Source organism: Camelus bactrianus, chromosome X (genome assembly GCF_048773025.1).
Source record: "Camelus bactrianus isolate YW-2024 breed Bactrian camel chromosome X, ASM4877302v1, whole genome shotgun sequence".
In the NCBI taxonomy this organism is placed as follows: domain Eukaryota; kingdom Metazoa; phylum Chordata; class Mammalia; order Artiodactyla; family Camelidae; genus Camelus; species Camelus bactrianus.
The window spans coordinates 12358780-12386631 of NC_133575.1; the positions used below are offsets into that span (position 1 = coordinate 12358780).

At 42.1% G+C, this 27852-nt stretch overlaps 1 protein-coding gene across 1 annotated transcript; it reads left to right on the forward strand.

Annotated features, from left to right (window-relative positions):
• SYAP1 (synapse associated protein 1) lies at positions 1-27852 on the forward strand. The gene is made up of 9 exons (XM_010954536.3): positions 1-348; positions 6386-6504; positions 7309-7375; positions 11340-11413; positions 16694-16833; positions 22603-22751; positions 24130-24188; positions 24634-24781; positions 26906-27852. Exons 1-9 carry the CDS (start codon positions 156-158, stop codon positions 27031-27033), a joined length of 1077 nt encoding a protein of 358 aa, XP_010952838.1. The 5' UTR covers positions 1-155; the 3' UTR covers positions 27034-27852.

The window sequence follows — 27852 nt, forward strand, 5'->3', positions numbered from 1 at the left end:
GAGTCGTCGTAGGGGCGGGGCGACGAATAGACTGGCTGCTCCGGGGTCGCACTTCCGGCTGTCGCCCTGGGGGACGCGTTGTGTGGAGTCCTGGGGAGGTGGCACCCGCTAGGGTCTTCGGTGACCCGAACCGCGGTGGCGGCCCCGCGGGCGTGATGTTCCGGGGTTTGAGCAGTTGGTTTGGCTTGGAGCAGCCGGCGGCGGGTGGCCGGCAGTCCGAGGGAGACGGGCAGCCCAAGGGAGACGCTCCACCCCAGCAGCGCTCCGAGACGGTGGTGGAGTCGGCGGAGGGGGAGCCACAGCAAGCCGGGGACCAGGAGCTCCTTCACCAGGCCAAAGGCCTCGGCAGTGAGTCTCCCCCGGCTCCCGGGACCAGAGATTTTCGGAGAGCGCCCGCATCCTTCCTCCTGACGGCCCTGGGCGTGGACCACCACTCGTCAGGGGGTGTGGGGTGGGGAGAAGGTGTATCTGTTGGTCGGTCCTCTCAGAATTGGAGAGGTTGGTGAGGATCTGGGCAAGGCCCAACCTTCATCTAGCAGTGAAGTCCTGTGCTTGAAGTTCCTGGTGACATGTCAGTCTTTGCCAAGTGTGTCAACATTGGGAGCAGGGCCGTGGTAAAGCGGTGGGGCGCGACGTCTTTAGGTTTGATGAGGAATCTTTTTTGTTGAACTCGCCAACTTTCAGCTCGACTACCGCCCACCCAGAGGACAGGAGACTTTGGGGACCTCGAGTTGGTTGAAAAAGTGTCTTTTTGCCCTTAGGTCGGAATGTGTCGTCCGAAATAAATTGGAGAAGAGTTACTGAAGGCCTGTGGCAGGCAGGCTTATCTCCTTTGAGATGCATTGGGACCTTTTTCCTTAAGGCAAGAAAGTAGTTGCCAATTCTTGTCTGTGATGTGCAAGTTTAGTACTAGATATTTTGTGAACAATATCTCACTTCATCTGTTTAAACACCCCGTTGACTTGGGACATGAGTGTAGAGTTAATGGCCCAAAATTATACTGATAATAAATGGTAGAAATGGAATTTGAACCTAGGGCTGTCTAGTTTCAAAGCCTATGCTCTTTCCCAGCTTACAGTCTAGTTCGGGAGGAGGGTAAAAGTAATAGGCTTGCAGAATAAACACATGCCGTAGTAATCCTGCTCCTGGAGAGACCTTGGCAGGCTTAAATAAATAGTTAAAGAAACCATCTTTGAGAAGGTGGCCCTAGAGCAGACAGCACTACAAGGGAGAGAACTTCAGTAAAGGTAGATATTACATTTAGCCATTTAGCAAGCATTTTTGAAGAATTTACTACAAATACTGAAAGGCAAGAGCATAGCACAGGCTGGATCTTGAGAGTGAAGAAACATGTATTTGGATAAGAAAGGCTTTAACATTCAAAAAGTTTACTGTGGGGTGGAGAAGCAGGGAAAATAGGCATAATCTCAAATCATGGCAGTACACAATCTCAGCCCCCAAGCCCCCAAAATGCACAAGGTAAATAAAACTAAGTGCTATGCAATAATATCACTAAAGGAAGAGGGGGTTATAGCTCAGTGGTAAAGCGTGTGGTTAGCCTGCACGAGGTCCTGGGTACAATCCCCAGTACCTCCATTAAAATAAATAAATAAAACTCAATTACTAACCCCCCTAAAAAAAAGACAAAATAATATCACTAAAGAGGGAACAACTATTTCCCCTCTGGAAAGTTGGGAAGAAATAAGCTTGGAATATTTGAGAGATGTGAGGAGATAAATTTGACTAGAGCAAAGAAGCTATGTTAGGTAGTTGGGATAAATAAAGATGATACCACCTTAGGAAAAGCTGGGTATGGTTGTTTCCTTGATTTCATAGAGCATGAAGAACCATTTCCATTTCTGGTCAGAGGAGTATCAAAAGTGGCTTCTTAAAACTTTGGGTTTTATTGAAACCTCACATTTGTATTTAGTAATAAAGACCTGTGAATATTTTTTAATAAGTATGTTTTCAATATGGATGTCAACTTTGGAGCTTAACGCTGCCATCTCTTTCCTCTCCAGACTCCCTTGAGGTTGGGAGGCTAAGGTTAGATGAAGTACTTTCCCGCCCACACACACATTATGAATGCAGTTTCTGAATAATAGAGCTCGTTTGGCTCCAAAATTTATTTGATTTTAAGGAGATGAAAAAGTCCTAGTTTGTACACAAACCTTCAAAAAGGCAAGAGAAATGATCGGGTATTTTTTATTTCTACATATTGATCTTATGGGGTATATTGTCTTTAAAAAGACCCATCTATGTTTTGGAAACTGAAGTCAAACATCTCTATGCCTGACTCCCACTGAGTAGATTCTAGTTCATAGTGACTTATTTATTTTAGGCAACTTAACAAAATAGGTACCAGTTAGGAGTGGTAGACACCCAGGGCTATATTCCACTTCCTCCCCCAAAAATTAAATCTTTGCATGCTTGGCTCTGCCACCTGATGAACTTAGGACTTGCTGTGATCACAGAAGGAGGGCAGTTTATTAGGGAACTCATCAAAGAGCTCCTCCCTACCTCCCAAGGCCTCATGCCCCAGAGTAGCTTCTTATTCAGCACAGATTGGTTGATTGGTTTTTGCTCAAGTCAAATTAGTGTTTTATCTGTACCCTTTCTTTAAAAAAACAAACAAGCCCGTATGTCTGAGAGTGTTAAGTATCTGAGTCATTTGCACAGTTCATGTAAGTGAGAGGGTGGCCAGAGATAAGTGTTGGCTTTTTCAAACCGTCCCTAAGGCCAGTCCATGCCCAGGAATGGAGGAAGGGCCACCTCCTCTTCCTTCTTTGAAAAGTGCTATTAATATTTGCAATAGAGTTGTGTTAATTAGGCCATCCTCTTTTTTCTGTAAGGAAAGTATGCTTCGAGTTCTAGATGTATAATTTGCTTAGTTTACAACAGAGGACTCCAAAAGTTAGTGTGTATGTAGGAAAATATATGTCTGCTTTAATACGGAAGTGAAATACCCAGTTCAGTTTTGATGACAAACCCAGGTTTGCCACGAGGAGAGCAGCACACATAGTCAGGAGCTTGGATTCCATGGCTTATGAACAATATTAAAAAGAACAAGGGATTTTAGCTTAAAGAAGAAGAAACTTTAGGGACATTGCTCAAAATTTTGAAAGGTATTTTGGTAGAAAAGAAGTCATTTTATGTTACTGAAGAGGACAGATCTAAGTCTGAGAGGCAGAAATGACAAGGAAGGTGAAAAGGATTTTGGAACTAGAGATGGATAACAGTAATAATTGGCTGCCCTTCAAAGTCATGTGCTCCCCATCCCTAGAAGTGGGGCTACCTGGATAGGCAGTTGAAAAGTTAAAGTCCCTTCCAACATAAAGATTCTAAAATTGTGTGAAATGTAGTATTTTTGGAAAATTAACCACCCTCTTCATAAGAATATTGATTTTCAAAGGCTGCCTTAGAAACCATTATTTATTGCTTATTTTCCTATTCTAGCAGCACGCTTTAAATGCTGCCCTCCTCTGCTTTGATAAATTTATGCTTTTTCTGACCTTTGAGAACCTTCCCACTTTCATTTACTTTTATGATCCATTCAGTTCTGTAAGCCCTTGTCCCTTGCTCATCTGACATGAGGCAGTATGGGATTGGGGCACTGCTTGCCGTTTGGAGGCAGGTAGCCCGTGTTTGAGTTCCCTGTACTACTTACTGTCTTCACTGTGATGTCATTTGCAAATTACAGAAAGTCCAATGAAAAGGCTTAATGAGAGGACTTTTATTGGCTGTGTCAGGGGTCCTTAAGACCACTGCCAGGTTTGAGGAGCACCCACCAAAATTGGGTTTCTTTGCCAGGGAGGAAGGGGATAGGCTGTTGGCTAGGCAGTCAGCAGGATCTGCCCCTGTCTTCATGGGCAAAGTATTTATCCTCTGTGAGCCTCAGCTTCCCTATCTGTAAACTGGGCTAATTATACATACTCATCCCAGGATGGTTGTGACATGATGAAAATGAAGGTAAAATGACTACTTTTCATGTTAGCAATCTGCTCCCTCCTTCCATAAAATTGTTGAGTCTATTCACTCGCAGACATTTTATTGAGATTTCCTTGTCTTTGGTTGCCACTTAAGTTCAGACCCTCTCCTCATGCCTAAGTCCGTGAAGTGGACATTGTACTCCTCTTACTTCCTGTTAATTATCTACGTCTCAGTTTTTCTAACCACTTAGTAAAAACTGCCTTTAACTTGGTGTCAGCCGATTTCTACACAGTTACAAACTTCTCATCTTTATGAGCGTCTTACCTGAAAAATCTCTTGTCCTGCCCTCCCGCTGCCCACTCCCTCTGAGTTTAGAATCCAGGCTGCTCTCTAATTACTCTCGGGAGACCTCCCTCCCTTCTCTGAAGGCCTCAATTTAATGAATAATCTTGCTCCTCTTGTTGTCTTTGAATCCTTTATTTGTCGGTTGGTTGTTTGATTTAGAAATGAAAATCCCTTGATGGCAAGAACTGTGTTTCTCCAGCGTTCAGTGTATTCCATCCATGGAGTCGTTGAAATCTGAGAATTGAGATTACTCTGCTAAAATATCAGCTTTAAAATGACAATCCTCCCTTAGAATAAAAATGATGATTCTAATTCAGAAGGTATTCCTGAGAAAATCTTAAAGGAAACACTGCTCTTTTGGAAATCTAGATTTGTCTATATGCAGAGAATATTTTTACAAAGAAGTGTGGCTGTCTACCCATTTTATCATACCACTCTGGGTAAATAGCCTAATCATAACCAAGGAGAAATCAGGGATCTCCCTAAAGCGCAGCACTTACGTCACTCCCCATCCATCCGTTCAGCAAGTACTTACTTAATGGTCACTCTGGGGATACGCTTGTGAATCAGACTGCCTCGGTCCCCGCCCCATTGAGGCTTAGGATGGGTCTTCAGTCTAGCTGAGAAGACAGGTTCACTGAGTAATCGACAGAGTGTAATGAATATTGTTGGTCTGGCAACACAGGTACTGAGGGAACACATCTTAGGGATGCCTATGCTGGCCATGGAGCCTGGGAACATTTCTTGAGAAGTGATATGTAAGTGGAGGTTCACAAGATATGTAGATAGCCAGGTAAAGGGGGAGCCAATTAAAGTGTTTCAAACCAAAGGAATGTCTGGGGCCTCCTTGGAGATGTTCAAGGATTTCTTGTAGTCATATGAATATAGAATAGGAGGGGGAGTATGGCGGGCATGAGACCAGAGACAAGTAGTGTCCTGTGGTATAGTCACAATGGGTGTTAATGTCATTAACAGATGAATGCCACCAGACACTGGGAGAAAGCCAGTTTAGTGGTAAAGGATGTGGTAAGTGGGAGAGATGGTCATTTGGATCAGGAGATAGTCCTCCCAGATAGCAGTATGAGTCGCCTGATTTTCTGTTATTCCACCCATAGAGTTAGGATTTAATCAGGTGTGCCGGGCTCCCTGTTCCATTCGTATTGGAGTTTTTGTCCCTGCCTGAGTATTGAGTCAGCCCATCTGCCCCCTCAGCAGACGTGAGTAGCAAAGCACAAGACTGCTCTAACCTACGGAGGATTTTCTGTCAGATGAAATTTGAAGGCCAGTTGCCTAGGGGCATCCCCCAGTAAGACCTGCCTGAGGTCGCTTCCTGCAGCCCAGATTCTGTAGGATGTGGACTTTGAAATGATATTTGTCTCCAAATACACTTTTAGATCATAATGCAAAAAGAGCCAAATGTCTTTTCAGGTCTTTAGGAAAGTTAATTTTGTGTTTTTGTTTTGTCTTGTAAAGGGGAAAGTTTGTGTGTTGCAGTTTGAATTTCATTCTATATATTTTTCATTATTATTAGTGAAGAGGATTTATGTTAGGGCTTGCCAAGATTTCTATTTCTTAAAAACTCCCCCAGATTTATCATGAGATGTGTTAATCTAGGAAAGGAGGAGCTCGCTCTTTCTTTTCTTCTTTCTTTCTTTCTTTCTTTCTTTCTTTCTTTCTTTCTTTCTTTCTTTCTCTCTCTCTCTCTCTCTCTCTCTCTCTCTCTCTCTCTCTCTCTCTCTCTCTCTTAAACAAGAGAGAGAAAAGAAAGATGGGATACTTAGGATCTTGAAAGGAAAGAAAGTAAAAAGGAGCCTTGACCTTATGATCTTACTGTAAAGTAGGTGGGCAGATTATTTGCTGAGATAAGTTAGAAATAGAGACTGGAGAAGGGCAAGGCAAGTTTGAAACAGCTACTGGGTGAACTGGGGAGTAGGCTAACAGTCTTTGAAAGCTATGATTTAAAAGCTCAGTATAGATGGCCAATCCACTGAGAAAGTGGAGTGTTGTCTCCCTACGGTTTAAGAGTCTTATGAGCGCTCTTTAAGGGAGAAATCACAAACAGTAACCATTGAACTTGAATGGAGCATAGACTCTTTTTTATTCTTTACAGACTATCTGTTTAACTTTGCAACTGCTGCTACAAAAAAGATAACTGAGTCAGTTGCTGAAACAGCACAAACCATAAAGAAATCAGTAGAAGAAGGAAAGATAGATGACATCATCGATAAGGTACATTTAAATATCTTTTGGAAATAGAAGTTTATGAAATTCATTAGCAGCTAATATAATTATCCCTTCTTCTTATGAACTTTATTAACCTAAGTAAGATATCTTATTCTGATAAAAATATTGTAGAGATTCTTGTTTTTCTTTCTTTTTTGTATAGCAAGTAGCTATAAGTTACTTGATTTAAATAACCTTTGTTTTTATTTTAATATATTCTAAAATACATTGATACTTTTGGGTAATACTAAGCTTTTCATATTGTGAGTTTAATTTTCAACTATAACCATTTCAGAATACATTTATGCCTTTGCATCATTCCGGTAAGTTTTGAAAGTCCTAGCCCAACAGAAACAACCCTTTTAAGACTCTAAAGAGTGAGTTTGCTCATTTTTTGCAGTGGTAAGGTGCAGGCCTCAGGAATTTCATTTATGTCGATAAATGAACTAAGGAGGTCATCAGTTAAACTTTAGATAGCTTGTTATTTAGATATTTTTGTTGTGGGTACTATTTGTTAGAATGAGATTTGACCTGTGTTGTATGGAATAACACAAAAATTCAATTTTTAACTCATTTTATTTTTGCATTTGAAAAGATCGTCTGTCATAAAGGCAGCTTATACTGCCTTTCAAAATGTTCAGAAATGTTGAAGTTCCTCTCTTATTGGTGAAGGGATGGAGTATCACTTTTTTAGTCTCTTTATTTGAAGAAAATGAATAAAATGTCTCAAATAGACTCCACAAATCTTGAATATAATTCTTATCTTATTATAAGCTTTTCAAAGTAATTTGACTCTGTATTTTTTAACAGACAATTATAGGAGATTTCCAGAAGGAACAGAAAAAATTTGTTGAGGAGCAGCATACAAAAAAATCAGGTATGGTATAGGTTTATTATACATGACTTAACCTTCCTGCCAGATTTTATCAAGCACCAGTTACATACTAGACACCACACTAAGGCTCTGAAAATACAAAAATATCTAAGTTAGGCCCCCATCTTTCAGGTAGCACAAAGACTAGTGGGGACAAACCTGTGAACCTTCAGGGTTTAAAGGAAGGAAGGAAATTGTTCCCTGCAGCTGGAATAGTGGGTGAGATCACCCCCTCTGGAGACCTAGCTCTGAGAGAGAGAGAGAGTAAGCTTTTATCTCTCACTTTATAACATGTGCAGCACAATGTCTGATATACACCTAAGAGGCACTCAGCAAATGTTAGCTGCCTTCCCATTCTGTTCAGAAGAGAAAATGAAAGAGCTTTCCAGGGGAGTGACAGAGGGCTGTGAAAAGTCATGGAGTATTTGGGAACTAACTTACTGCATTTCTTTACTGACAAATGCATGTTTAAATGTTTGCAGTTACAAAATGTCAGAGGGTCTGCTTTTAACATTTAGTGGTGCTCAAACATGAAACTGGCCTCATATCTTTGAATTTGGCAAAAGTAGTGTAAAATAATTCAGTGGGTTTTGAGCAGTGCCACAAATTCAAAAAGAGCTAGTCAGTCCTGTGGTGAGTTCCTGATAGGCATCATTGCCCTTAGGTACTCAAAAGTAGGAAGCAGCTCTTTGGGACAAATAAACTACTGTGCAGGTTAGCATAACTTAGTGATTGATGGGAAGCAGTAAGATTGACTCTGGCTTGGGGACTTGGGGTAGGAGCTGGTTGGTGCCTCTGAGGTGGTAACTGTGGAGGGAGTGGGGGTGAAAGGTTTAGAGGCAGTTTCACTTTTTTAAAAAAAATTGAATGAAAGTAAATCCTTTAGTGCTTTACAGTTTTCAGAAGTTTCACACACATGATTTCATACAATCCCGTAATAGCTCTTTTTTCCCACCCTACCCCTGTATTACCCCTCCCCCACCCCCACTGGCAGCCACTTGTTTGTTCTCTATATCTGTGAGTCTCCTTTTTTGCTTCATTCATTAGTTTGTTGTATATTTTAGATTCCATGCGTAAGTGATATCATACAGTATTTGTCTTTCTGGCTTATTTCACTTAGCATAATGTCCTCCAAGTCCATCCATGTTGCTTCAGATGGCAAATTTTCATTCTTTTTTATGGTTGAGTAGTATTCCATTGTATGTGTATACCATATCTTCTTTATCCAGTCATCTATCAATGGCCGCTAAGGTTGCCTCAGTACCTTGGTAGTTGTCAATAATGTTGCTATGAGCATTGAGGTGCATGTAACTTTTTGAATTAATGTGGGGTGTTTTTGCAATATATATTCAGGAGTGGAATTGCTTGAGGTACTTGGTAGACATTCTGTGAGATGAACATGTACAAAGTCAGGGAAGGCTACAAAGGTGGCACGTTGGGAAAACTCCGTTCCTCAGTCACACTAGCCACATTTCAAGTGCCCACGTAGGGCTAGTGACTTCCATATTGGACAATGCAGATACAGAGCCATTTCCATCATTGCAGAAAGTTCTGTTGGTCAGCACTGCTTTAAATTAATGGGACGGGGTCCAGCAGCAGTTTAGTCCTGTTTGAAGCATGGAGAATTTCACATGCTGATACAGATTGTTAGTCAAGTCATGTAAAAACCATGAGAGTAGGTGAGCTCCTCAATGAAAAGTATGTCAAGCATGAAAAGTGCTGAGTAGAGCTCTCCAGTGTTGAGGGGAGGGGTGGGGAATGGAAGGAATTGACAGTTTCTTAGAGCCTGCTGGGCACTTTATATATATAACATCTCCTTTAATAAAAGGAAGGATCAGCAAGGTTAAGTCATTTGCTGAAGGTTGCTCAGCTAGTAAGTGATGAAACAAATCTGCCATCAAAACCAGTACCCATTTACTCAGGAGAGAGAACAGCTGGGGGTGAGAAGCGATGAAGCACAGAGAGGGGAGAATTTCCAGGAGAGCGAGGTCAGGTGACCATGAGGAAAGGCATCTCTTCACTTAACAATCACAGTAACTCTCTGAAGTACTTCCTGTTACCTCCACCTTCCAGTTAAGGAAACTGGCCTGCAGATAAAAGAACTAAGAAGTATCCATGGGGCTGGACAACCAGAAGGTTATTGGTCACCCTAAAAAACCCGTCTTAGAGGAATGAGGAGGGGGTGTCATGTCTCATCCATACCAGTAGCTTGGGCCTTGGGAGGACCTCAGTATTCAAGAATAAGTGGCACTAGGAGAGGCTGCCTGAGGTGAATAGACTTAAAATGGACACCAAAATGTTAAACAGTGTAAGAAAAAAGTTTTGAAGGGGCTTTACACTAACTTTTAAAAAGGCATTAAAAATAATTTGATCTTATAAGTAACAGAATTTGGATTATAATTGACACCATTTGCTTGTTTAGGATGAGCCAGAGAAAGAACCGTATATCTGTCCATGTGTCCATCTATCCATGCATGTAGATAACTTTTCTGTCATTTGGCACCCAACAGGATGTCTCTTCCATTTGACTTTTGCAGCATTATAGTAAAAGGCACTATTTCTACAAAAATATGAGCTTCCTCTGCATGTATATCTTCTGTGCAGACCACCCAAATCCACAGCCTTAGCTCTGCCCTCTTGCCCTGCTCCAGGCTCAGTTGGTAGAGCTGCTCAGATGAGCTGCGCTTGTTAGTTTTGTCTCCTCCCTTTTATGCTCGCTGCTCCCTCTGAAAACCCTGCACATGCACTGCTGAACTCCTCCTCCTAGTCCAAGATCTGCTCCCAGGTCACCACAGAAACCCCATGGGATTCATCTCTCCAAGCAGTTGCTGTTTGTCATCTGGCATTTTAATCCTGCTGAATTGTACTCATCTTTCTCATGAGCCCCGGGTGACATAGACCGGGTGTTAGCCATCTTGGCATCCCCAGCTTTTTGCTTTAAAGACTTATGGAGGATTTGATCCCAGCCCTGTTTACTGCCTCCAATTTGCCCATTTCTTTCTTCATTTGATTTCACCTCTGACAACCCTTTTCTCAATTCCTAAGTCTTTATCTTGCACCCTCCTTACCACATTTTGTCATGAATCAAGTACAATAATTTTTTATAAAAGCTCTTTATTTGGAAGTAATTTCAATTTACAGAAAAATCACAGTAAAAGTAGTACAGAGAACACCTGTGTACCCTCCACCTAGATTTAAACTTTTATTCCATTTGCCTTATTATTTATGTTCTCTCGCTCACTCTGTCTTTTTTTTTTTTCTGTTCCACTCAGTGTGCATTTCTTAAGAATTAGGGATAATCTCCTGCATAATCACCAATGGTACAGTTACCAGCTTTAGGAGATTTAGCATTGATATAATATTCATAGTCTAATTTTGTCAGTTGACCCAGAAATGTCCTTATACATTTTCCTCCTCAGCACAGCATCCAGTCTCAGGTACAGTACTGCGTTTTTTGTCATGTCTCTTGGCCTCCTATAATCTGGAGCATTTCCACAGCCTTTCTTTGTCTTTTATGACATTAATTTTTTGAAGAATACGCTCCCCCTCCTTTTTTTAAATAGGCCATTCCTCATTTGGCCTTTGCCTGATATTTTCTCACAATTAGACTCAGATTATGCACTCTTGGCCAGAATACTCTAGGGATGGTGTGCCCTTCCCAAGACATCACATCTAAGGCGGCCCACAGTGGCCATCTCTTCCTCGTTGATGATTTTGGTCACCTGGTCAAGGCATTGTCCAGTTCCTCCATTGTATAATTCAAGTAATTTTTTACCAAATACATACAGTTGTAAAATTCGTACATTAAGTCTTGAGGATTATGTTGAATATTCATATTTGGAACTTATTAGTAAATTGCTAAAATGGTTGGGTGGAAGCTTTCTCATTCTTTCAAGCCACGAATCGCAGTATAACCCTTGTAACCTATTTTTCTTTTTCTTTTTCTTTGCCATTAAAAACCTTTTAGAAGCAGCAGTGCCCCCATGGGTTGATAGTAATGATGAAGAAACAATTCAACAACAAATCTTGGCCCTATCGGCTGTAAGTATCTTGTGACACCACGTATAGAAATACCTTCTTCCTACTGTAACTTTATCCTTAGCAGAGTGTTTTTCTTTTATATAATTTTTTTAAATATTTTGAGATGTTAGGAATGTACACGTGAACTTTCACTTTTTTTTTCACTGACTTATAATTTGCTTCTTATTAAGTTCTTTTGTCTTACTGGAAAAGTTTAGCCGATTATATAATTCTTTTAGCCATTCTTTTATGTTATTAAGATAATCTTTTGAGATATGCTGTCATATGAAGTTTCTAGACAGCATTCTAATTCTTCTGAATGAAATGATTATATTCTAAATTTTCTCTTTAACTACTATATGTATTTGAAACTGAAATTGAAAGAAAGAAAATTTCATCTGCTGGCCCACAAAAATTTCTCTCGGAGCTTCAGAGGGAACGTAGGGATACCAGCTAACAACTGTGTAGCACCTGACAGTTCCAGGAAGCACTTTGTCACACATTACCTCTTTTGAGCCTCACCGCTTGTCTGTGAGGCATATAGGGGCTTCTATCACCTCTGTACAGGTGTGAGGACCGAGACTCTCGAATATGACCCTCACTTCTTATCTGTGTCTCTCTGGGGTGGGAATGGTCAGCAGGCGAAGGCTGACTTTGATCTCTGTCCCCAGCACTCAGCACCCCACCTGGCATAGGACGCAGTGAATATGGCTTTTTACTTTATCATTGGTTTTCAAGCTTTATTTTTAAACCACTCTTTTTTTTTTTAAACCAAAGTCATAAATAGAACCTCAGTCTAGAAAATAAACGTAGAGCTGGGTTTTACCTCCCTTCCACTGACCCAGGTCATTTCAAGGCATTTTTCTCTCCATTAGTAAACCCTTTAAAAGCTTGAGTATCCATTGTGAGTTCAGGTGCACGCCATGTATTTTGTTTACCATGTTGCAGCCACACCTGACGCTGATGTCATATGCCTGCTTATCCCCAGAAGAGAATTGGGGCAGTGAGAGTTGGTGTCATTTGAGGGTAAACATCAGATACCAGTCAAGTCCCCACAGCTCCTCTGTCCCCCAGACCTGTCTGTCTCCTCATCTTCTCCATCTCAGAATAGCACTCCAGTTACCTGCCATTTTTTTCTAGCCACAAGCCTAGGACTCTTTCTTGAGTCATGCCTGCCCCCTATTGTGACAGTGCTGTATTAAGAATATAACTCAAGTCCACTTCCCCACTGTGTCACTGTGGCCCTGGTGCCATCATCTCCTGCCTGAGGCCTCCCGACTGTTGCCCCATCCTTGCCCCTTTCCAGTATCAGCACATTTCAGCAGCCAGAGGGGTCCATTTATGGTGAAAATGCTTCACATCACTCTCTTATACAGACCCTTTTCATGGCATCTCATCTCTAGTAGACTAGAATCCAAACTCCATCCGCTGACTTCTAAGGCCCCTGGCTTCTCACACCCTCATGCCCCACTGCCCTGGTCGCCAACACTCCAGCCACTGTTTCTTTCTGGTGCTCAATCAGGCTGAGCTTTGTCCTGCTTTAGTGCCTTATGTTTGCTGTCCCCTCTTCCCTCTTCCTGGAACTCTACCCTGTACCATTCCACAAGATCTCATCTCACATGTCACCTTCTCCTAGAGGCCTTCCCTCACTACCCTTTCCGCCCTGCACTCCTGGTTACCCCGTCTCAGAGCCTTGGCAGCCTAAACCCTTGTGTCTCTCTCCCCACTCACCCACTCCCAACTGTAAATGCCGTGAAGGCATGGACTCTGTGCTGTGCCCTGCTAGCAGGTAGCATGGAGCCTGGAGCACAGCAGGTGCCGAATGAGCATCTGCTGAGTAGGTGATGGAATGAACCTTGCACCCAGACATGCCTACAAGAGAGCTCACAAGATGTCAGTGTGACCCAAAGGTATCAGTAGGTATGCTTTGCCCCATGAAGTCACTTACAGGCCTGAGTCCTTCCTATCTTACTCTTAGCCTGTACCAGCCTCTAGGACATTGTCTTCTATAACTGTTCCAGCCTGTGGTGATTGGGAAAGAGGTGGTCGTGCCAGACCATTTGAAGGACGAGACCCAAAAAACTGCACCTATCACTCAGGCCCACATCCCTTTGGCACCTTGGACACACAGCCACCCCTGGACGCCAGGGAACCTGGGAAGTCTGGTCTCTGCGTGTGTGGCCATATACCCAGCTGGAACTCAGAGTTATGATCCTGAAAGATAGGAAAGAGGAAATGAATACTTGGAGATGGTTAACAGTCTCTGCCGGAGTTGACTTAACATTCTCTGATTTACCAGGCACTAGGTGGGGACAATTCAGAGTGTATAGCAGAGCAACCCTTTAAGCTCCTTGTATTGGGGGGGCTATGTAGGGCCACATAATACATGAAAAGAAGTGGAGAGTACAGTTGTCCTTAGGTGCTTGTGAGAACTCAGTTCAGCAAACTGAATTTAGTAAGTACTCTAGGCCCAGCCTTCTCCTAGGACTTCACATAAATGAGATACATCCTGCAAGAACCTGCAGGCTTGCTAGAGAGCTGCTCAGTGAATGCACATACAGTATTATTCCCTGTAATGAGTACTGTAATACAGGATGCTAAGGACATGCAGCAGAAAGGAGCATTTCATTCATTTTGGAGAGAGAAAAGAATGATCCCAAGGAAGCCGTCCCAGGAATGATGACACTGGAGCTGAGATGCGTCTTAGGAGGGCATATAGATGTTTTGGGGATGTGGGGCAGGGTTCGGTATTCAGGTAGGGATATTGCAAGCATCGATGTATGACTAATTAACTTGACTGTAGTGAGGAAGTCGACAGGGAGCCAAGGCATGAGGACCTTTTCATACCATTCTGATAAGGTTAGGTTTTATCTCAAAGGCAGCAAGGAGTCCTTGAAGGATTTTAGTCATAGGTAAGATACATGGTTTTCTTGGGGCAGTGTAGAAAGTGGGTTGCTGTGGACGGGAGAAATGGGATGGGAGACAGCTGCCCGTTTGGAGGCTGCCATAGAAATGCAGGTGGGACATGGTTGGGGCAGCTTCAGGCTTTGAAATTTTTATAATGGAAGGTAAATAATAACTAAAATCCATTTAGACTCAGAGTTGTTCTTGCTTTATTAGTTTAGGAATTCTCAAAAACCAAAAATGTTGTTAAAATCCAACATGGGCTCAGTGAAATGAAACTGATGCTGTTAGTAGCAGTATAAACTGCTGCTGTCTCCTGGAGGACAGTTCGAGCAATATGTATCAAAATAATCGTGCTTTTAGATTAGAAATCCTACTTTCAGGAATTTAGTCTAAAAAGATCACTTTAGAAGGGAATAAAAGCTGTCTATTTGTAAAGTGATGTTGCTTGCAGAATTCTCTGTTAGGAACAATCTCAGAGACTACCTAAGTGGGCCTGGCTAAGTAAATCATGGCTTATTCAGTGTATGCATATCCACATCAGGCATGGAAAGATGTTCAGGACCCTGAGTGGAAAGGAAAAACAGGTGATCTGTAGCCTGTGAGGGTCTTCCTGTTTACGTCAAATTGTATTCAAACAGACACTGACGCGGCCTGAGGAAACATTTACCTGGAGTTGTCTGTGGAGGGTGGGATTTTTGACTGTGTTTTTCTTTGCTGCTTTGAATTTTCAAAAAATGAGTATATATCATATGTACAAACAAAAAAGATTTTAAAAAAGAAATAGAGTAGCAACAGTCAGTTGTTTGAGTGGTACAAAACAACAACCTTTTACCTTGGTTATTTTGCTCTATCTGTAGGAAAGGGGGTGGTTTGGAGACACTCCTTTATATGTTAATCAGTGTGAGTCATGCTCCTCCCCAGAGGAGTTCATAGTCATCCTTATTTCCTAGAAAATTTGCCTAATCCAGGAAGCTTTGCCTTTGCGTATACCACAGGTTCTTTATCCATTCGTCTGTTGATGGACCCTTAGGGTGCTTCCATATCTTCGCTATTGAAAATAATTTTGCTATGAACATTGGAGTCCATTTATCTTTTTGAATTAATGTTTTCATTTTCTTTGGATACATTCCCAGGAGTGAAATTGCTCGGTCATAAGGTAGTTCTGTTTTTATTTTTTGAGAAACTTCCATACTACTTTCCACAGTGGCCGCACCAATTTACATTCCCACCAACAGTTTATAAGGGTTCCATTTTTTCCACAGCATCATCAACATTTGTTATTTGTGGTCATCTTGATGATAGCCATTCTGACAGGTGTGAGATGATATCTCATTGTGGTTTTGATTTGCATTTCTCTGATAGTGATGTTGAGCATCTTTTCATGTGCATATTGGCCACCTGTATGTCTTCTTTGGGAAAATGTCTGTTCAGGTCATCTGCCCATTTTTTAATCAGGTTGTTTGTTGTTTTTTTTTTTCATATTGATTTGTATGAGCTGTTTGTGTATTTTGGATATTAACCCCTTATTTGTCATATCATTTGCAAATATTTTCTGCCATTTAGTAGATTATCTTCATTTTGTGGATAGCTTCCTTTGCTGCACAAAAGCTTTTAAGTTTAATTAGGTCCTATTTGTTTATTTTTGCTTTTGTTTCCTTTGCCTTAGGAGACAGGCCAAAAAAATGTTGCTACGATTTATGTCAGTGTTCTGCCTATGTTTTCTTCTAGGATTTTTATGGTTTCCAGTCTTACATTTAGGTCTTTAATCCATTTTGAGTTTATTGTTGTATATGGTGTTAGAGAATGTTCTAATTTCATTCTCTTACATGTAGCCTTTCCCCAGCCTGGCCATGATCTGTGGAGAAGCTGCACTGTGTTTCAGTTACTGTCGCATTCCCTCAGTGCAGGGACTGACCTGAGGAGCTTGGCAGAGATTTATCAGGGAGAGCCTGGGCCTCTGGGTTCTGTCAAGAGGTGTGGGGTGAAAGTGTGGTTTGTGCATACTTGAGAAATGAGTTGGGTCATGTATTTCACTTTTGTGATATGGTTAACTAACTCTAACTTTGGGTAGAGTGTTTCTAAGATTATTTACACTAATTTTCACATATTTAAAAGTTTTCACATACTGAAACAAATGTATTCATATGATTTCAAATGATATAATTTCAACAGATTGCACAATTGAATTCCTTGGCCTCCCATGAGGCCCTCTCCAACTGAGACTGTTAAAAAATATATGAAAAGGTCAGTTGTTCTCTGCTCTCTCTTAGGTGGGCAGGTTAATGACAGCTCAGTGGACTTTGCACCTGAAGCCTTCAGGAGAATTAACTGATGCGCTGTTATGTATTAATTGCATCCATGGTTTTCCCCATGTTTTTCCTGTTTTCATCAAAGGACAAGAGGAATTTCCTCCGTGACCCTCCAGCCGGTGTGCAGTTTAACTTTGACTTTGATCAGATGTACCCCGTCGCCTTGGTCATGCTCCAGGAGGACGAGCTGCTGAGCAGGATGAGATTTGCCCTTGTTCCTAAACTGTAAGCAGTACCCTCCCCCTAGCACACACACGGAGGAGGGGGCATCAAATTAAAACTCAGGGTGGGCTTTTTGGGATTTTTGGTGTGCAGATGAAATGTGCTCTTTTATGCCCAGTTAGAAGGTAAAACTGATTTTCCTATAAAAACAACAAATGTGCCTGTGTCCTTCTAAATAAAATTAAGGCCTACAAGGCCCACGAGGCCCCAGCCGCTGCCTTTTCTCCACTCAGGCCCCGCTCCCTGGCAGTGGCGGTCTTGTTCTCTTTGCCACCCATGGCTTTTCTCTGCCCAAAGGCCCTTCTCTCCTCACGAAATCCCTGCTTATCCTTTCAGCTCCACTGCACACATAATGTCTTCTGTGACACTGCCATCAGCGGTGACCCCCTTTCCTTTCCCTCCACTTCTTTCTCACTGTTTGTAATTCCAGTGCCTTACTTTGAATCTGCCCCATTTTTAAAGTCAATGGTCTTTTGTGTTCTGTGAGTGTTCCTGTTGTGTGGCACTCTGTGCTGGTTGTAGGAATGCAGTTTCTTACTGTTCCCTGAGAAGACACGAAGTATAGTTTTCTTGAGACACCGTTTTCTCTGTGTTCTTTCTCTGAATCTTCGCTTTGGGCTCCGTGGTTCATGTTGCAGGCTTTTCTTACCATTCCTTCGTGGCTGAAGGCACCGCGAGCTGAAAGGGTGCTTGGGGCTCTGTGCCCCACATAGGCCATGTGGGCAGGGAGGCTTTCCCTGCAGGACATCTCAGCTTCCTGTCTGGCTGCAGGCCTCACATCAGGGAGAGTCTGAGCCCTGTGGCTTCGGCGCAGCGTGGCGCTCCCATCCTCCGCTGCGCCAGCTGTCCCTGAGTTGCATGGCCCTTGGCTTCTGGTGAACTGTCAGTCTCTGCCACAGGCGAACACAGTCCCTGGCCTGAAGGGGCAGTGCAGGAGCCATCTCAGCGCTCCTTCAGGGCCTCTGCACCAGCCTTCAAAGATGCCTGAGGCCTGCCTTCCCAGCATCTTTCTGTGCTTCTGCCTGATAAACCGGCCTGCTTTTTGTTGGCTGCCCCGCCGTCAGGCACCTCAGCGCAGCTCTCTCTGGTGTACAAGATAGCTTACTATCTGCCCATCAACTTTTCAGCCTCCACTGTATTTTTCTTGCTAGTTTTCCTTGTCATTGTAGGTTTTATCTACTTAATTCTTTCCCTATTATTTTAGTGGTGATTTCACAAGCAGCACACATAAAACACGTGTTTGTTTTGCTATGTTTAGCTGGCCTCCAGGGGTTCTAACAAATGTTTGCTAGACTTGGTTCACATAGCAGCACAGATCTTCCATCTGTGAGAGAATACTTTGAAACTGTTCTTCCAGACTTGAAACAGCAATTACATAGAATCTTTTTTTTTTCACACGTGTTGGTGAAACTCTTCTCTCTATAATAACATACTGATGATGAATTTCTACAGCTTTCCCCCACCCTCCCAAAAGAAAAGTATGTGTTTTATGGCTAAAATCTCATTACAAATTTAATCCTTAGACTGTAAAGTAGCTATATTTCATTAAGGATATAAAAGATTTTATCATCTGATCTATTTTTTACTATTATGCTCACAAAACTCTGGGAGTTGGCCTTGGAACAATTCATGTGTGTATATCTGTTTGTAGATCTTTCATCTCGGGCTCTTAGGTCAGACCTTTCAGGAGTAACTGCCTCTGGGAGAAGAGTAGCAAAGCTCTGGGGTCAGGTGTGCCTACACCCGAAGGGCCTGAAGGCTCCCACAACTGGGAGCCAGTTTCAGACCACCCCAGGCCACACACCGGCTTTCCGCTGGGCTCTCAGGCGCCCAGAGGCCCCGAGGCGCTGGGCCGGGAGGCCTGGGGTGCTCCTGGCAGGCCTGTAGTTTCGGTTATTGCCAATTCTTGACTCCTCTCTTGCCGCTGACAGTAATTTTCAATTTCTTTTAAGCTTTGGAGAACTGATATTTGGCAAATAGTATTTTTTATTTGTTGCTGGCTAAGTAAACTACCCGTTGAGTTATGTAATTCCAGTTTCCTACTGCTAATTCTGTTAGGGATGATTTAGAAATTAGAGTTAGTGTTTATAAGTCTTTATCTGTTAGAAATGCTTACTGAAGTATTTATGGATAAAAGGACATGCTATCTGACATTGCCTTAAAATATTCCAACCCCATCCAGAGAAGAGCACGTATGCAGGGGAGAGGGACATAGATTTTGAAACGTGTTGAAGTTAGGTCATGGGTACGTGGGGTTCATTGTTCTAGTCTCTCTACTTTTATTTTGTTGAAATTTCCATATTAAAACAAAACAAAATTGAGCCATCACATACAAATAGAAGACTTCTGGACTTTTCCTTCCTGACATACAGAAGTGCTACTTTGATCATTTGAGACACTTTTTCTGAACAGCAGCATCGTTAACCAGGAACAATTTAGAAAACCAAACAAAATAAACACTTGCTCCATATTTCAAAATGCCTCTTAGCATGTTAGTACTTCCCTGTGACAGCTGGCACGAGACAAGGCCCTGCTGCTGTCACAGGCACCCTCTGAGGCCTTCCCTCTGACGACAGTAGGGAAGCCACAAGTCTTTCCGGCCTCAAGCTTTGACATACGCCCAGTGTTTCCCAGAAGGTGTTCACCGCATACTAATACTTTAAAATGGTCCATGAGAGCATAAGTGGTCAGATAAACGTTTGGGTGTTGCTAAAGTTGATGGATTTCTTTATCATAGAACTTGTCAAAACCTTTAGTATGTCATATGCTTTGTGACTCTCTCTAGAGGGTAACCGAGTATCTCTGTGGTGTGTCTCTGTGATCACTTCTTACATTGAGAGGGAGAGACTCTGGAAAATAAAACAGTCCAGATGTTTGTTTTTATTAAGAGAGCAAACATTGCCTATGGCCCACCTTACATAGTATACCTGTTTCATTTTGGACATTCTATAGAGCTCAAAATTAAAACTGACCTTGAAAATATTAAGGCAGCTCACTCCCTCATGGGAAGGCTAGTCTCAGTTTTGTATCACTGTGGTGTTCTGGTTTAAGACCCTTGAACGTATCTGGGTAAACAGCCCTAGTTCCTTCATTTGTTCCCCAGGTGTCCTAGTCTCTGTACCCCGTCACCATCCAGGTGATTAACCTGTGAAAATGAGTTCCCCAAAGTGAATATGTGTTGTCTAATTGCAGAACAGTATACCATAGTGTGTCTTTTGTGCTTTTTAATGCAGCCTAAGATTTTCTTAGCTCTCCTAGCAGCTGTAACATACTGCAGTTTGTACAGCAATGCTTGTAGTTGTCCATGACCCTCTATGAACCATTGTTAAGCCAGGTCTCCCTCCTGCCGATCTACTTCCAAGAGATGTTATGAGAAAAAGAATGGTATGAGGCCATGTGATTATGGGAAATGCTGCTGGACACATAGTAATAACTTGACAAGTAAGAGGGCATTATTCTGTGGTCATCTGTTTTGGCCAACAGCTTGTCTTATTCATCCCTGAATCCCCCCAGCACCTAGCATGAAGCCAGACACATGTGACAGTCGGTAAATATTGGTGGAATTAATGAAAGAAAAGATGGGCTGCATCTAGCTGCATATCATCTTGTTACCTGGCCTGAATTGTGTAGATAATCTTGCATTTTGTCTCTGTCAGTTCTGGCCCAGCTTCGCCATTCACAGATGTGACAACCACATGTTCTGAAGTCCTATCTAAGGCAAGCCCTGTCCTCATTCACAAACCTGGGTCTCAGTATTTTCTATTAATTCTCACTGGCTTTCTTTTACTCCTTCAAAGTCTTCTGTCGTGTTTTCTTCCACAGCTTTCCCCTCCCCATATACCCCACCGCATTCCAGGAACTTGCATCCCTTCTAGTAAAGCAGGAGGTGGAGAGACATTCTCCAACCCTTTTGTCATTTCTACTAGCAAAACATTTTTAGAGCATAAAATGAGACAGGAGAAAACAAACCAACCCACACATACTCTGCAGGTCACCCAAGCCATTCCTTGGCTGTCCTTCTTTTGTGTTTTGTTGGGGGACAGGTGGAGAGGGGTTTTTTTGTTGATTCGTGTTTTGTACATCCTGGAGATTTTTATTTAATTGCTCTCAGGTGAGCACAGTCATCAGTGTCTTTTATCATTATTTTGAAACAACCACAAACTTGTAGAGGAGGTGGAAGTACAGTATAAAGAAGTTTTTTTCTGAATCATTTGAGACCTGATACCCAATTAACCCTGAATTCTTTAGTGTGTATTTCCTACAAACAAGGATTCTCCTACATAACCAGGATGTAACTATCCCAATCAGGAAATGGTACTTATGCGTTATTACCATCTAATTGTCAGACCCTATTCAAGTTTTACCATTTGTCCCAATAATACCCTTTTTAGCCAAAGGATCCACTTCAGACTCGCATGTTGCATTTGGTTTTAGTGCCTCATCAGTCTCCTTGAGTCTGTTGCATCCTGTCAGGTGGCACGTACTGCTGTTTTGTCCCATTACTGCCTACATTTTGGTCACTTGATAAAGAAGGTGGTGTCTGCCAGCCTTCCCGACTATAAAGTTACTCCTTTCCTCTTTGAAATTAATAACTATTTTCTGGGGAGGTACTTTGAAAGTCTGTAAATACCTCATTCCTCCTCAAATTTTTCGTATATTCATGAATTTATGTATATTTGTATGGACTCATGGTCCTGTTTTATGCAGTGATTATAATCCATTGCTATCATTATTTATTTTGATGCTCAAATCATCACCTATTTGCCAGTGGGAGCCTGTTCAAGCTGGTTTCTGTGTCCTTTTGACTCATCCCCATCATTCTTGGAGCATTTCCTTCCTGCCATGAGATAGTCCAAGCTTACCTTTTGTTTTGTTTTGTTTTTTGTTTGTTTGGTTTTAATTTCAGTTTCGGTTTCGGTTTCGGGGTAGGTTTTTTTTGGTTTTTGATTTTCACTTGAAAGTCCAAGCTTACCTTGTTCTTTCACTACTGTAACCCTAGAATTGGCCATTTATCCAAGGAGCTCTGGTTCCTTTTAACAGAAAATAGTGTTTAGAAACCAAGTTCTAAGCATTAGGCAGGTTCATTGTTACTGGGGTGTCACTACTCCTTGGCCCGCTCAGTGGACAGAGCTAGTGTGCTCATATACACACACATGCACTTGTTTGCATCTCTGTTGAATGAAAACCATGTGTTCACAGTGATACCTCACAATAAGGTTCATTCTGGAATTTTCCTTTTCCATGGCTGTAACTACCTTTTCTGATGATGAGAAACCTTGTTTCCACTATCCTTAATATTTTTACTTAATGATTGCTAGTTATTTGCAAGCTGCCAAACATTTCCTTTCATAAGGAACAATAGCCACAATCCTTCCTTCTCACTGCTTGAAAGCACTTCATCCTTGGGTAAACAGCAAATAATGGGTGGAGCCCTGGCTCTGCTTCCAGTCTCCCCGGCTGCTCTCCGTGCTCTCACAGCAGTCTCCCCTTTTCCTCTGCTGATGGCAGCATTGGTATCTTTAAAATACCAGGAAACGCTGAGGCTTCACTGGTGTTCTGTAAGCTGTCTTTTGCTGCTGTGGAGAAGATAGCTGTTCTTTTTATCCTGTTATTCAGCTTTCAATTCAAAAGCAAACAGGAATTTCCTTTGAGCCTCATTCAGATTGGAAAATGTCCCTAACAATCATCTATTCCAGTCTCCACTGCAGCAAATAACCCTGGCATGCATTTTCCGCATGCATTCTCAAATGTGTTGTTGTCTGTCTTTGAAAGTGTGAAGGAAGAAGTGTTTTGGAGGAACTACTTCTACCGCGTGTCCCTGATTAAGCAGTCGGCCCAGCTCACGGCCCTGGCGGCGCAGCAGCAGGCCGCGGGGAAGGAGGAGAAGAGCCTCGGCAGGGACGCCGAGCTGCCGCTGACAGGTACCTCCCGGCGCAGGTGCGCCTGCGCGGAAAATGAGAATTACTTGTAACACATTCTTAACTTTGAGACTTTCACGAGTTTGTCATCTTGTATGTACTAGAAGTGTCATTGTCACCTTAGGGAAAGTTCTTTCCAGAGAAAATACTCGTTCTCTTGTTGCCCTTTCTCTGACCCTGCTCACACGTCTTCCCCAAGCTTTTACTTTGCTAGCTTTCCCTCATTCTTTGGCTTTTTTATTTCTTCCTTTATGTTTTTCCCTCCCTCACCAGTCATCTTCCCATCTCTTTCCTTGTCCTTTGCCATGTGACTTTTTATACCTTCTGTCCTCCTCCAACTCAGTTCACCACTTATCTTTGTTTCTTGATCTTCCATTCAGCCTGATCATTTCTCCAGGCTGATCGTCTGTAGAGCAGAGCTAAGCTCCATTCCACTCCAAGTTATAAATATCCAGCCTGGAGCCAGGCGCCATTCAGTTACACATTTGACTCATCCTTATCGTGACAGTTTTACCCCCAGTCATTGGGGAAAGTGGTTGATAATATCAGCAATGATTTAATATCTGTAGTAATTAAAATAAAATATGTATTTTGTGTCACATTTTTAACATTTAACAAACACATACTGTGTGTAGGTACCAATTATTATAACTGGAGACTTACTCATTCGTGGAATTTTAAATGATGACACAAAACAGTGTGTCCTTAGGCGCGAGTTGTGCAGACACTCAAAGAGCACCTGACACTGCACTGGGGTCAGGGAGGTGTCACGAAGCTGCCCCATACAGCAGCGTTGGGCATTTGGCGGATAGATGTTGATATGAATCCCAGTTGTCTCTCATCCTTTAGTATTTCCTCTTTATTAATATATTGGAAAATGCCATTTTCCAAATACTGCCTGTATAACTAAGTGACCTTAAGACGGGGTTCAGTAAAGACTGTACATGTTGTAAGGTTGAGAAGATAGAAAATGCGGCCTGTGACAAAGAGTAGCTGCTGTGACTGGGCCTTACATTTTACTTTGTGCTCTCCAGCATACGTGAAGAAGGGAAAACTTGATAAATAACTTCATTCTCATCCTAAAAGAAAGAGCAGAACTATTCTTCAATGAATTTTGCTAACACTGAAATCAAAATTTATTTCCTGCTGGAAATCTTATATAAGGGGCATTGAATATGATGATATATTAAAAATATCCCCAAAGGAAAGAGGTTGAGATGGTTTCTCATAATAACTTGAGAAAAACAGAAAGCGTAACATTAAAGGCTCTTTTCTGAAAATTATTTAGTATCATCATACTTGTGGATAATTTGGTTGTTATTATAATATGTATTCAGGATTGAATCAAGCAATTATTGTCTCTTTTATTCTCACTTCTTAGAGGCAGTACGGCCCAAAACGCCACCTGTCGTAATCAAATCTCAACTTAAAACTCAAGAGGTAATACAGCTTTACGTTATACCTAGTAGTTGATGTCTGGAAATGAAGTCACTCTGTGTTAAGTATCTCAGATACCATTTCAAAACTACTTACAAATGTGGGTCTTATCTGTTCTAAAGAAGAAGGGTCTGGTCCTTGAAGAACTAAGGACTTATAGCTGAGACGTGAGGCGATTTCCTGGCATGAATAATTCTAGATGTGCACATCAGGGATTGGACAGAATGATTGCAGTGATCCAAACCATGAGTGAGCATATAGATGGAGCTGGTAGTGCGTCTAGTTACTGAGTCACTGTGCAGGTTAGAAGGTGGTGAGCAGTGACCACTCGACTAGCAGAGGAAGGGAATGAAAATGATGCTGCGTTCAATTGTGAGAGGACCATAAACAAGAGCTCTGTGCATGTCACTTAGAAAACCATTTCCAGAGCTCATTTGTTGCATTTCAGGATGAAGAGGAGATTTCTACCAGCCCAGGTGTTTCTGAGTTTGTCAGTGATGCCTTTGATGCCTGTAACTTAAATCAGGAGGATCTGAGGAAGGAGATGGAGCAGCTGGTGCTGGACAAAAAGGAGGAGGAGACAGTCGCACTTGAAGGTACAAAACAACCAGAACCACTGTCCTTGTCCTCAGTGCCAAAGCTGACTGTAGAAGACTGTTATTCTGAAGCAGATAGACAAACCTGTGTTGTAACTTCTGCACCAGAGCGGCTTCTCTGTTCCCCAACAGAAGGTGGATTCTAGCAGACATGACCAGATCTCAAGGCCCTCTGCCCTAAGCCCAGAAACATAGAGGAGAAACTGAGACCCAGAGGGGTTAAGTGATTCTTCCAAAGCTTCTCAGCCCCAGCACACGTGGCCAGGAGCTGTCAGGAAAGCCAGCTCATCCCTTCTCATGGAGATGCTGCCCTCCAGCCTCCTGCTGGGGTTTATACTGTATGTAGAAAACCCTCTCCCCAGCTGCTGTGTGCCCCAAGAGCATGGCTTCTCAGAAGGAGCTGACTGCCTTTAAAAATAAAATTGATTTAAAAACTAAGGTAGTTTAGAAAAAAAGTACCAGCCATGGGGCTGCTTTCTTTGGCACATCAGGACAAATTATTGGCCTTCTCCTGGATGACAAGCAAAGGCTTGGGTTAATCATCATTCACGAAGTCTTCTGAGACTTACAGTTCAGGAAGCTGGCTCTTCCCACAGTCATGCAGAGAGCACTGGTGAGAAACTAGCCTCCCCTAGGTGAACCGGAAGCCCATTTGCACACTGCACCCTGCGGGGGCCCTCTGGGGGAAAGAACTGGCAAGGAGGGAGGAGCCAGAGGGGGCAGAGGAGAGAAGCGAGTGGGGAAGTGAAAATCTGGGCTCCCTACCCTCAGACCCCTCCCACCCACCCCCACCCCCATCTGTTTTCTGAGAAGATGGCTGCTGGCCACCTTGGAAGAAGGCAGGCCTCAGCCCCGGGTGTAGCAGGCAAGGGCTAGAGCAGACTGTGCCCTGGTTCCTTTTCTGCTGCTGCTGACCCTCAGCAGAGACCCCACCGAGACTGGAAGGAGCACTGGGTCAGGATTCACATGGTATTGGCTGGCTGTTCCCGGCAAGCTATTCTTTCTCTGAATTCCTACCCTCATTAGAACTTGGACCACTTAGTATTCTTCTACATGTAAGGTGTCTTGGCCCTCCAGCTAAACTGTAAGTTCCTCAAGAGCAGTCACACCTTGTCTTTTTATCCCCCATAGCACCTAACATGGAGCTTAGCACCCAATAAGCACCTAATATTTGTGAAATCAGTGGTTTGCTACCCAACACACAGTGCCTTTTCCCTTTAGGTCACTGCTGTAAAAATTTTAAACATTTGGTTTCTGTTTTCCTTATAGCTAAGTTTAAGGGTTAATTTTTAAGAGTTGGAAATGAATTTTAGCTTTTACTTTTTAAATAGCTGCTTTGTTTTCTGGCTGTTTTGTAACGCTGCATAGCAGATCCCTTATTCTGTATGTATGCCATGCGTGTATATTGAGCACCCAAGGAGAAGGATGCAGCTCTGACTCTCCCCAGTGTGAGAGCTCAGGTGGAGCCTCCCAGGAGGGGCCGGGCTTTGGTGAGAGACCACCTGACTTCAGGTCCTTGTGTCTGTTGCCACTCATGGGAGATAATTAAGCACAGACTGTGGTTCCATCCATATGTCTGTCATTGGCAAGCTGTGTGACCTTGGGCAAGTCACTTAACCTCTAAGCCTCCATTTCCCCATCTGTCAAATGTGTATAATTGTGTATCTAGTCCATGGATTGTTCTAAGGATGAAAAGAGTGATATAGAGAGAGTGGGTAGCCCTAGGCCTGGCTGAGTGAGTGCCCTAGAAACGTTAGCTGTTTTTGCTACCATTGTCATCATTGGTCATGGTAAAAATTAATTTGCGACCAAATATTAATTATCAATTATCCATTTAAATAGCAGGAAAATCAGAGGCCTAGGTAAAGAAAAATAATACCCCAAATTTACTGACGACTTCTGATACTTTTGCTTCTGTATTAAATAAATTTATTGTTCTAATCTTATTTCTCTTTGGCCACTGTTCAGATTTGTTCAGTTTTTCTGAGCACCCTCAGTGCTGAAGCCTGAGACAGTAAATATTTCCGTGGTTAGGACTTACACAGGTAATTATAGTGGACTGCATTGTTGGGACCGGTGTTAGGAATTCAGTTTTTTTTTTTTTCTCTCATTTGTTTCTTTCAGAGGATTCTGCAGATTGGGAAAAAGAACTACAACAGGAACTTCAGGAATATGAAGTGGTGACAGAATCAGAGAAACGAGATGAAAACTGGGATAAGGAAATAGAGAAAATGCTGCAGGAGGAAAATTAGCCATCTCCTGAAATAAAAGAATAATCCTTAACATTCTGTAACTGACATTAAATTCTAGATGTCGATGCTTGCTGAATCAGAAGGCACAAAAGAATATAACTTTATGAAATTCAAAATTAGTCTTTTTTTCAAGCTGAAACTTGCCTCTTCTACTTAAAAAAAAGTACATAGGATGGTTATTCTAATAATCAAAAAGGGATGTTTTATGTAACATTTCTTTAGTATAAATAGTCTAACTAGAGATGTTCTTGTAGTCGATGCAGACATCTTTGCCACAGAAACATAAGTAAAATTTTAGAGTTCTGTTTTCCGTGAGGTCAAAAATATAATATATTCTTCAATTGTGGTTTTCTAAACATTTGTACTTCTTGTTGCATTTTTGTTGATACATATATGTTAAAGTACTTATCTAATGGATCAATAACTGTCAAAATGACCAAATTGTACCAAAGAACTTAAGAGGAAGCACTTTCAGAACTATTTTCTTGCAAGTATTTTCTAAAATTCCATCTGGAAACCAAAAGATAAAATAATTATGTTGATTATAATGATACAGACATCACACGGTTTGACATGGAGAAATACTGTGCAAAAACATTTGTTTTTCTTCGGGGCCTTTTTTTTAAACTATACCACATTTAATACTGTTTTCCTAAATTTTACGTCGTGGTTTTTGTAGAAAGCAGGGCCTTTCATCCTTTTTGTATTAATGACTGTCACAAGCCCATTCACCTTAAAGTCTCCTGTTGTTTAAATCGTCATCACGTACAAATGTTTTTTGCTTTTTTGGTCTTAATTAAACTGTCAGTCTTTATAAAA

Coding starts and splice junctions, on each gene's coding strand:
- SYAP1 (XM_010954536.3), top strand. CDS start 156: ATGTTCCGGGGTTTGAGCAGTTGGTTTGGCTTGGAGCAGCCGGCGGCG. Junction 7,376..11,339: donor GCAGCATACAAAAAAATCAG/GTATGGTATAGG, acceptor AAAACCTTTTAG/AAGCAGCAGTGCCCCCATGG. Junction 24,782..26,905: donor GGAGACAGTCGCACTTGAAG/GTACAAAACAAC, acceptor TGTTTCTTTCAG/AGGATTCTGCAGATTGGGAA.